The sequence below is a fragment of the Amblyomma mixtum genome, chromosome 2 (assembly GCF_055824585.1).
Source record: "Amblyomma mixtum isolate Tamu chromosome 2, ASM5582458v1, whole genome shotgun sequence".
Lineage (NCBI taxonomy): Eukaryota > Metazoa > Arthropoda > Arachnida > Ixodida > Ixodidae > Amblyomma > Amblyomma mixtum.
In genome coordinates this window covers 12,195,831-12,204,922 of record NC_143013.1, presented here as the reverse complement: position 1 = coordinate 12,204,922, position 9,092 = coordinate 12,195,831, and the positions used below count along the sequence as shown (strand labels likewise).

Genomic DNA, 9,092 nt, shown 5'->3' with positions numbered 1-9,092 from the left:
ACTTGCCCTACTGAGGAGGACAGGCAGCAACGCGACTCTGCAAAGCCCTCCGCGCCGTACAGCAAGGCTTCAGCTGGACGCCCGATAGTTCATGACTGGTAGTGACGATACGCCTCCCTCGCCGTGTGGCGGCTTGGTGGTTCGCACTAGTTCGCTGTCGCCCAGTGGAACGCAAACAAGGCTTTCGTTCCGCGGACTCAGAAAGTAGACCGCGTCAGCGCCAGCGCGACTCTCCCGAGGAGCTTCCCCGTACCAGCCTCCTGAGCTCGGCCACTAGAGGATTCCATGTAGTCGCCATATCCCTTTTCCGCTGTTTCAATTAACACTGCTGTGTTCCCAGCGGGAAACAATAGATGGTGTGACTGATTCGGTGTGTATGTGTAGAACTACGCACAGAAGCCACATCAGACACACTCTTCAATAGATACATTCGTCTGAGCTCCAAACGGGGAAGCGGCCTTCTTTTGGGACTAGGATTAATCGTGGAAATAATTTCAGGCATTTCCATTCCGAAGGCATTTAGGACATCACAGCAACATGCCCACGACCGCTGTGGAGTGAATGTGGTGAATGTGTGTGAGTGTGCGAATGTGGTGTTGAATGGTCATATATGGAACCTTCACTTACAGCCTCTGTGAGCATATGAAAAGTCTTTGAACCATTCTCTCGACTTCGACGACGATTCGACGCGCGTCGGCCATGCCACCCGCTTCGCTGGCTACGCAGTGTCTCGCCACGCGAAGCAGCATTTCCCCAGCAGTGGCAACGTTCTGGTGCCGCAGAACGAATGCCTCCCTACCGTTGCACTGGATAAGAGCGATCTTGTGCGAACGATCTGGCAAACGACCCCATTGTGCGAACGACCCCATTGAGCGGTGCTGGTGCGGAAGGCCTGGCACTGCAGCTAGTTCAGGCGTAGGGCGGAGCACTACACACAGACAAACAAAAATTAAGAAAATACAGGAAAAACATTGGAAATAATAACACAATAACAATGAAGGTCGTTACGTAATACGCATCACATGCTGTTGGTCCTACCAATCAGGCCCCTGTACGGCAACGTCCTTCAGTTCACAAGGGTGATAAGGCTAGTGACGTAGGTGATCCAACCGCTTGGAGGGGCTATAAAGGGCGCCAGCTGTATTGTACCATAACACTTCAGGGTGTGGATTTTCAACTCCTGAAAATCAATTCCCCGCCCCCGACATGGCTCAAGACAGCGCGACTTCGACGCAACAGTATGGGCGTTGGAACGTCCAACTCGAAACGATCACGCCTAGTAAGATGCCGCCTTCTGATTCCTCACGATGCACCCATTGCCTCGGCCACAAACGCCGAATCCGACTCGCGACGAGCACATCCGACGGCACCTTGCATTTCTCCTGCCCCGCATGCCCACCTAAACTGCTAGTGGCTTTGGGGGTTCAGAGTGGCGCGCTATAGTTGAGTCAATCAGTATGTTACCACAAAACATTACGAACAACGCGCCGCTTGTGTGCCTACTTTGTACTGTTTTATCGTGTTAGCGGAAACGTGTGTAACGGTGGCAGTTGCCGTGCGAACAGGAACCCTCAAGTACCTGCTCAGCCGCCTGTGGTGCGATTTCGTTGTTGGCTAAGAACACCGACTAAGCGACTTGTGCGGACTGCAGTGTTTGTCTCGTTCGTTAAGTTCCTTGGTTCAGGGCGCCAGAATGTACCTTGCTGCTTGTTGTACGGATGCGTCGTCGCTTCCATCTGGGGAGCCGATATGGACCTTAGGTGTCCCGATGCTTGACTCTGTTGGAACGTTTCTCGCTCCGAGGTGTCCTGCCTGCTGGATCGTGGCTCATCCCACGACGCTTTCGTCGCGGCGTTGCCTCGAAGGTTACATAACGTTTCTTACTCCAATGGGTCCTGCTGGTTGGATAGTGGCTCATCCCACTATGCTTTGGTCGCGGCGTTAGCTCGAAGGTTGTAGGGCGTCTCTCGCACCCAGGTGTCCTGCTGGTTGGACCATGGCGCATCCCACTATGCTTTGGTCGCGGCGTTGGCTTGAAGGTTGGGGAACGTTTCTCGTACCCAGGTGTCCGGCTGGTTGGATCGTGCCGCATCCCACTACGCTTTCGTCGCGGCGTTAGCTCGAAGGTTGTAGGGCGTCTCTCGCTCCGAGGTGTACTGCTGGTTGGATCATGGCGCATCCCACTACGCTTTCGTCGCGGCGTTCGCTTGAAGTTTGTAGAACGTCTCTCGCTCCGAGGTGTCCGGCTGGTTGGATCGTGCCGCATCCCACTACGCTTTTTTCGCGGCGTTCGCTTGAAGTTTGTAGAACGTCTCTCGCTCCGAGGTGTCCGGCTGGTTGGATCGTGCCGCATCCCACTACGCTTTCGTCGCGGCGTTCGCTTGAAGTTTGTAGAACGTTTCTCACTCCGAGGTGTCCGGCTGATTGGATCGTGCCGCATCCCATTACGCTTTCGTCGCGGCGTTCGCTTGAAGTTTGTAGAACGTCTCTCGCTCCGAGGTGTCCGGCTGGTTGGATCGTGCCGCATCCCACTACGCTTTCATCGCGGCGTTCGCTTGAAGTTTGTAGAAACGTTTCTCGCTCCGAGGTGTCCGGCTGGTTGGATCGTGCCGCATCCCACTACGTTTTCGTCGCGGCGTTCGCTTGAAGTTTGTAGAACGTCTCTCGCTCCGAGGTGTCCGGCTGGTTGGATCGTGCCGCATCCCACTACGCTTTCGTCGCGGCGTTCGCTTGAAGTTTGTAGAACGTTTCTCGGTCCGAGGTGTCCTGCTGGTTGGATCATGGCGCATCCCACTACGCTTTCGTCGCGGCGTTAGCTCGAAGGTTGGGGAACGATTCTCGCTCCGAGGTGTCCGGCTGGTTGGATCGTGCCGCATCCCACTACGCTTTCGTCGCGGCGTTAGCTCGAAGGTTGTAGAACGTCTCTCGCTCCGAGGTGTCCGGCTGGTTGGATCATGGCGCATCCCACTACGCTTTCGTCGCGGCGTTAGCTCGAAGGTTGTAGAACGTTTCTCGTTCCGAGGTGTCCTGCTGGTTGGATCGTGCCGCATCCCACTGTGCTTTCGTGGCGGCATTGGCTCGAAGGTTAGAGAACGCTTCTAGTTTCGAGCCGTCGTGCTTGGGTCCAGCCGTTTCTCAAAGCACTTTCGTCGCGGCGTTAGCTTAATGGATGGATGAGCTCGCATTGGCAATGTCTGCTGCACCGTAGTGTCCTTTGCAGGGGCGCGGGGTCCGTCGTGTAGTTGCTCTTTAAGCATGCTCTGTAAGTAGATCAAGTTACAAATTCCGCAGTAATCATACCTCCGTCTCTTTACTGTACAGATGTCGCACCTTTCAACTCGTTCAAAATATGGTACTCAGACCGTGTTTCGACAGGATAAATCCTTCTTTTTAAACGATGTCTGCAGTCTATAAGGTAACGCATTTGTTGTTCTGCAGTTGACTTTCAACCTCAAAGCCAAGGGCATGAGTCCTGTGGGAGCTCTTCTGGCCATCTGATCGATCAGGTATAGTATATTTTGTGTTATCAATATGGCTACCTATTGCACTCTCTAACGGCCTAGCCAGGGCATGAGAATATGAGCAGCTCCGTTTTCAAAAAGTAGTATATTCCAGAATATGGGACCTGATATTGAGAAACTCAAGAGTTCTTTTTCTTTTATTTTCGATGATTCAGTGCGCTGCCGATTATCCTGGGCGTCTAGCATCGCAGGATCTCACCACAAAGCAAATATTTACTCTTTTGTCCAAAACAGGTTCTTGAAACCATGCGCAGTGGAGCGGCGCAGATCACCATCAACATAAATGATGGCAATTTTGTCTACAATGTGAACACTCCAAACAACCCCGTGTATCGGCCACCAGATCAGACGGTTGAGCTGGCCGAGGGTGACCGTAACTCCTGCCAAGAACATCACCGACCAAGTTTCGGACCCTACACCCAGGTGGGTGCAGTCTTAGGGAAGATAATTTTTAATAGCCAGCGAAACCTGCGAAGTGATGTTGGGATGTGACAGCACTGCTCCCACGTTCAACCTCACAGCCACTGGCCCGAGCCCTGTGGGAGCTCCTGTGGTCGTGTGACCAGTGAGACAGCATATTCGATGTGATCAATGCGGCTACCTGCTTCACTGTCCTAAGGCCTGGTCGCGTATTCGCCAACTGCAGCCTGTACAGCCACATGGCTTGAAACCACGGTGAATTGATCATGGTGACTGAAGATTGTCACAACGGCTTACCTAAAAGGGATAATAAATCCTCTTAAACGGCGTTATATGCCACTAAGCATCACGATTTGCGACCTAAAAGGGAAAAAATTGGAAAAAAATGAAATTTAAAAAACAATAAAATTACAGTACAGAGAGCGGAGTCGAACGGCCGACCTTCCATACGCAACACGTGGCTCTAATCCACTGCGCCATAGCGGCGATGTCAAGCCGTCGTTCTGAATGAATATTTATAACCAGCCTTACTGTGGCTGCTACCTGCCGGTGGGCGGCGCTGTCATCGCTGGCTGTACCGGCTGCATTTGGCGAACACGCGGCCTTGGTCACATAGCACGGAAACATGAGCAGCATTACCAACATAGCATAACTGCGTCAGGAGGAAGTATATGTCCCAAAGTATGTGAGATGGTATTGAGATACTAAAACAGTTCTATCTTCGCTGTGCTTCAGTGTGTTCTCGGTTGTCCTCCACATTTTCGCGCTTCGTCACCAACCACAATTTTGGTCTTTTTTTCCAAAACAGGTTCTTCAAACCATGTTCAATGCAGCGGCGCCGATCACCATCAACATAAACAATGGCAATTTTGTCTACAATGTGAACCCTCCTAGCATCCCTGCGGATGGGCAGCCAGATACTGCGGTTGACCAGGCTGAGGGCGACGAGCATCACCGTCGAAATTACGCACCCCACACCAAGGTGGGCGCAGCCTTAGCAAGCATAAGCTTTAATAGTCAGCGAAACCTTCGAAATGACTTGGGACTGCCACAGCAGTGCTGATTATATAGTGCACAGTTTAACCTCTTTCTCAGTTCTGTGCAAGCAACAGCGTTCCTTCGTTATCGTTTCAGTTTGCGGGAAAACACCCCTGACAAGACACCTTCACGGGAAGATGGGAGAAAAGTCGCCCGGATATTCCACTGCCCACAGTTGCCAGGACAACTGCTCTCTGCAACACCGTACCTGTAGAAAATATTTGTGGCATCAATAAATTAACAGTGATTGAACTACAGCTGCTTTGCATTGTCTCTGAGCTTCTCTGGAAAGTCGGTTCATTTTTATGTGGCCGAAAGCTGCTTGGCACGTTTCCGCCCTTTCTCCGAAGCCCAGTTACAGATTTTTCATCCTGAGGACTGGTAGCCTCAAAGTTATAGACCGCACTTGGCTCCGGGTGCGTAGTATAGCGCATTGGGTCATCGTAGCGGCTGTACAGCTGCTGGCGTACGAAAACCCATAATTTGAGCAGTCTGGACTCAGTCTTTTTCCAGCTGACGATGCTGAGTTTTTCGATATCACCGTAGTTTTTAGAACAATTGACTCCCCATTAGACTCGCTATGATATTATAATTATCGTTAGGCCTATTTTAAATAATAATAATTAACGCACTACTTAAGATAGGACAATACAAAATTCAAATTCGATTTCGTCTCTTCGAGTAGAATAAAATGCGTACTTCGCTCGCTTTCCAAATAATTTTTTAGGGTCGGTTATGGTTGCATACTATTAATTAGAATTTATTACCTAATGACTTCAACGAAGAACCGATTACATATTCGTAATGCTCTCGAAACGTAGATATTGATAGATACCGCGATAATTTATATCGGCCGATAATTAGGGGTATTGAGAAGCTTTAAAAACGCATCTTAGTACAGCTGTAACTAGTGTTAACTAGTGTAAAAAACTAACTAGTGTTAACTAGCGTAAAAAAAACAACCTACCCGTAGGCACGGGGCGACCGCTTGCCTACAGGTAAGGTTGTTTCGACACTCCCAGAAATGAAAAGCTCTTTCGAAAAGAGTTTCGAGCCGCTCGGAAAGCGAAAAAACCTTACCTATAGACAAGCGATCGCCCGCTTATAGGCCGTTTTTTTTTTCGATGTATCACGTGACTTCTGATAATATTAATAACTCGCGAACGGATAAGGATATTGGAAAACAAGTCGCATATTCGGCATCCCCGTAGTTTTTAGAACAATTTATATTCTTCATTAGACCCCTTATAGTATTAATTACTTTCGTAAAGCATTAACTTTAAAAATAATAATTAACGCACTAATTACGATAGAACGATACAAAATTCAGATTCGAGTTCTTCTTTTCGAATAGAATAAGATGCATACCTCATTCGCTTTCCAAATCTAATTTCTAAGGTCGGTTAGGGTTAGCTATTATTAATAGTAATTAACTACTTAATGACGTCATGCATAAGCAGATTACGTATTAATGAGTAATTAAATCAATATATATATGAGAGCGGTCACGTGGGTGCGCAGAAAAGCTGTAATATGTTTTAAAACCTCTGCGGCTGAAAAGTTTGGTGTAAGACTCAAACGCAGGTCCTCCTATTTTTCGGACATTCGCTGTAAATCGAAGCACACGAGGGCAACGGGAAGCACGTAGGGAGATGTCAATTTGATTTGATTTGTTAGAGTAATGCACGAAGGGAAATTCTCTAACGTGGAACAGTATACTTCAATGGAGAGTCCAGTAAGCTTATAGCGGGTCAGCCAAAGGGAGCTACTCTATTATAAAGTGCGATATTTTTGCTCGTTGTGTTACTTATACTTCCAATATTTGTTAAACCTGGTGAACTTCAGTGTCTGCTAAATCTAAGACATAAAAAAATCTACCCAGTAGTGCAATACTCAGTTCGAAAAGGGTGCTGAAGAACACGTAAGAAACAATAACAACGCGTTACAAGTGAAGATATTCTGGAAATTAACGTTAAAGTACGGCGTGCCAGTCTAATACGCATCCGGGGCTTTAAGCACTGCCTTACTTGTGTTTCTGGATCCAGTATTCTTGGTACGCATCAAAAACTTCCAGTACGCGTTAAACCTCACATGCCAGAGCTGTCCAGCCGTGCACAGACGAGTCCTGAACCCAACGTTTAAAGTACTGTTATATTACAGCTGTTGAGAAAGTTTTCAGGCAGAGGGCGCCAGAGTCCAGCTTCGTGCTTTACGTTCCTCATTAAACACTGCAATATTTCCTTCGTTAAGGGAATATTGTCCCCACCTGAACAATGTGCCACGATAGCTCTGGGGCAATCTTGCGAGACAATCCGGCGATCCGGCTTTAGAGCAAAGGATTCTTTGCAGCAGCAGCTTCCCTTGACGGTTTAACGGGGCTGCGTGGTTTTTGTGAGTGGGTCTCATGGAAGAGACATTCAACAGCAACGCCTACAGAGAGGCGTCAAACAGATGGAAGATCAGACTCTGGATGAGAAGCATGAAGTGCAAAGTAAAAAGAAGACGAAGTGTGTAATAAAGGTGGATGAAAAGAAATGTGCAGGCAGAACGTATTGTCTGTATGGTTTATTTGCTGTATACTTCCCGATACTGTCAGTGGAAAAGAGGTATGCCTTTTCGAAATATACTACATATCTGAGCTGGAGCATTCCGTACTGTAAAGGTGTAAATTTGTCCTTGACGCACCAGATGTGTTAACATTACCTCGGTGATGCAGCTTACATTTCCAAAACATCATTTCGTGCATAGTGAGCTCGCGCATTACATTTAACGAACACACCGTGCACAGTGAGTGCACGAAATTTAATGCATGCACGATCTGCATTGCAACCATAAAGAATTGGGGGAAAATTTTGGTTTTAATGTAAAGATATGAAGACAAACCGCTATCACTGAAGTCCTTCAATTTCCATGCGACACCGATAGAATTCAGTAAACATACAGTTGCATAATCACTTCCCACGTTGTGCCTACTCTTCTGCCGACGAAACACTATGACTGCTTTGGTAACAGCAACGACTAAACCAGCTGATAATCCACAGCGGCGACGCCCGAGAAAGCATTCGCAGGAAGCGGGGCTCGCTGCACTCTTCGCCATTTCTAAGGGCATGAGTACAGAACTAAAAGCTTCCGTAGCTGTCGCTGCACCGACGTCACTAACACATGAAGGTACACGACGCCAAAGTGACGAACGGCAGCAAAACGGCCGCTCTCGTTCCAGGATGCAGTACAGCAGACGCTGAGGTGGTGGCCGAGCCGCCTCCGTCGGTATCCGCTGTGATTGCTGCATCTGGTTTGCAGGATTGCAGGAAGACGGGACCATCGCCGTTGCAGCTAACGACGACGGCCCGAAGAAGCTCTCCCTGTAGGCGCAGACGACTTCGCGGCCGCCGAAGCGGCCGACGGCTTGTGAGGCCTACTTGAAGCAGGGACGCGGTATTCCTTGTACTCGTCCGGACAGGCAACACGATATACCGGGCGTGGCGAGGTCTGAACCACGACGGTGATGCTGAGAGGAGCGAACACTTGGAGGGAGGAGCAGCTATATAGACACACACGGCCCCCTCGGAGGTCCGGACGGAAATGCGGTTGTAACGGTAACGGTCGAGAGAAGAGGACGAGTGAGGTTCTTGTTGGTGCCAGGAGGAAAGGGGAGAACGCGGAGTTGTAGTAATGTCTCCCTGCGAGGAAGTGGTCGCTGCGCCGCGCTGGTGGAAAGAGTTTAAAGTAGAGATAAAGAGGGCTGGATGTGCGGAAAGAAGGCGAGGAGAAGAAACAGCAGTAAAGCGAGGGATTGAAAATCAAGAGCGATGCGGAGGAGAAACTTTGCTCCTTTGAGAAACTTCGTGCTTTCTATGAGTCCACGCAGTGTGAGGATGGTGTTGAGGAGGTTCCTCGAATCAGCCGCGATCACGGCCGGGACTAAAGAGGCTTGCGCCAGCTATGCGCTGTTATCAGGCAGAGCCGAATACGGCGCACGCGGTGCGTCTCCGCACAGCAGCGTAAACGACCTCATAAGCGTCGGATGCGCCCGAACCACAGATGCAGTTGATTTCAAACGCGACGTGCTCGCTTCGGAAGCGGTGGTGGAAGCCAAAGGGCGTAGCGACCGCT

At 49.4% G+C, this 9,092-nt stretch overlaps 1 protein-coding gene across 1 annotated transcript; it reads left to right on the top strand.

Moving 5' to 3' along the window:
* The first annotated feature begins 1,206 nt into the window (after positions 1-1,206).
* Positions 1,207-8,347, top strand: LOC149358447 (uncharacterized). The gene is made up of 5 exons (XM_089567550.1): positions 1,207-1,279; positions 3,439-3,506; positions 3,756-3,944; positions 4,750-4,957; positions 8,280-8,347. The coding sequence occupies exons 1-5, from the start codon at positions 1,207-1,209 to the stop codon at positions 8,345-8,347; spliced, it is 606 nt and encodes a 201-aa protein (XP_089423676.1).
* The last annotated feature ends 745 nt before the right edge of the window (positions 8,348-9,092 follow it).

What these genes read in the sequence shown, in the direction of transcription:
- LOC149358447 (XM_089567550.1), top strand. Translation starts at nt 1,207, where the DNA reads ATGGCTCAAGACAGCGCGACTTCGACGCAACAGTATGGGCGTTGGAAC. An exon ending in ACTCGAAACGATCACGCCTA is followed by an intron (nt 1,280 to 3,438) that starts GTAAGATGCCGC and finishes GTTGTTCTGCAG; the next exon opens with TTGACTTTCAACCTCAAAGC. An exon ending in AGCAAGCATAAGCTTTAATA is followed by an intron (nt 4,958 to 8,279) that starts GTCAGCGAAACC and finishes TCTGGTTTGCAG; the next exon opens with GATTGCAGGAAGACGGGACC.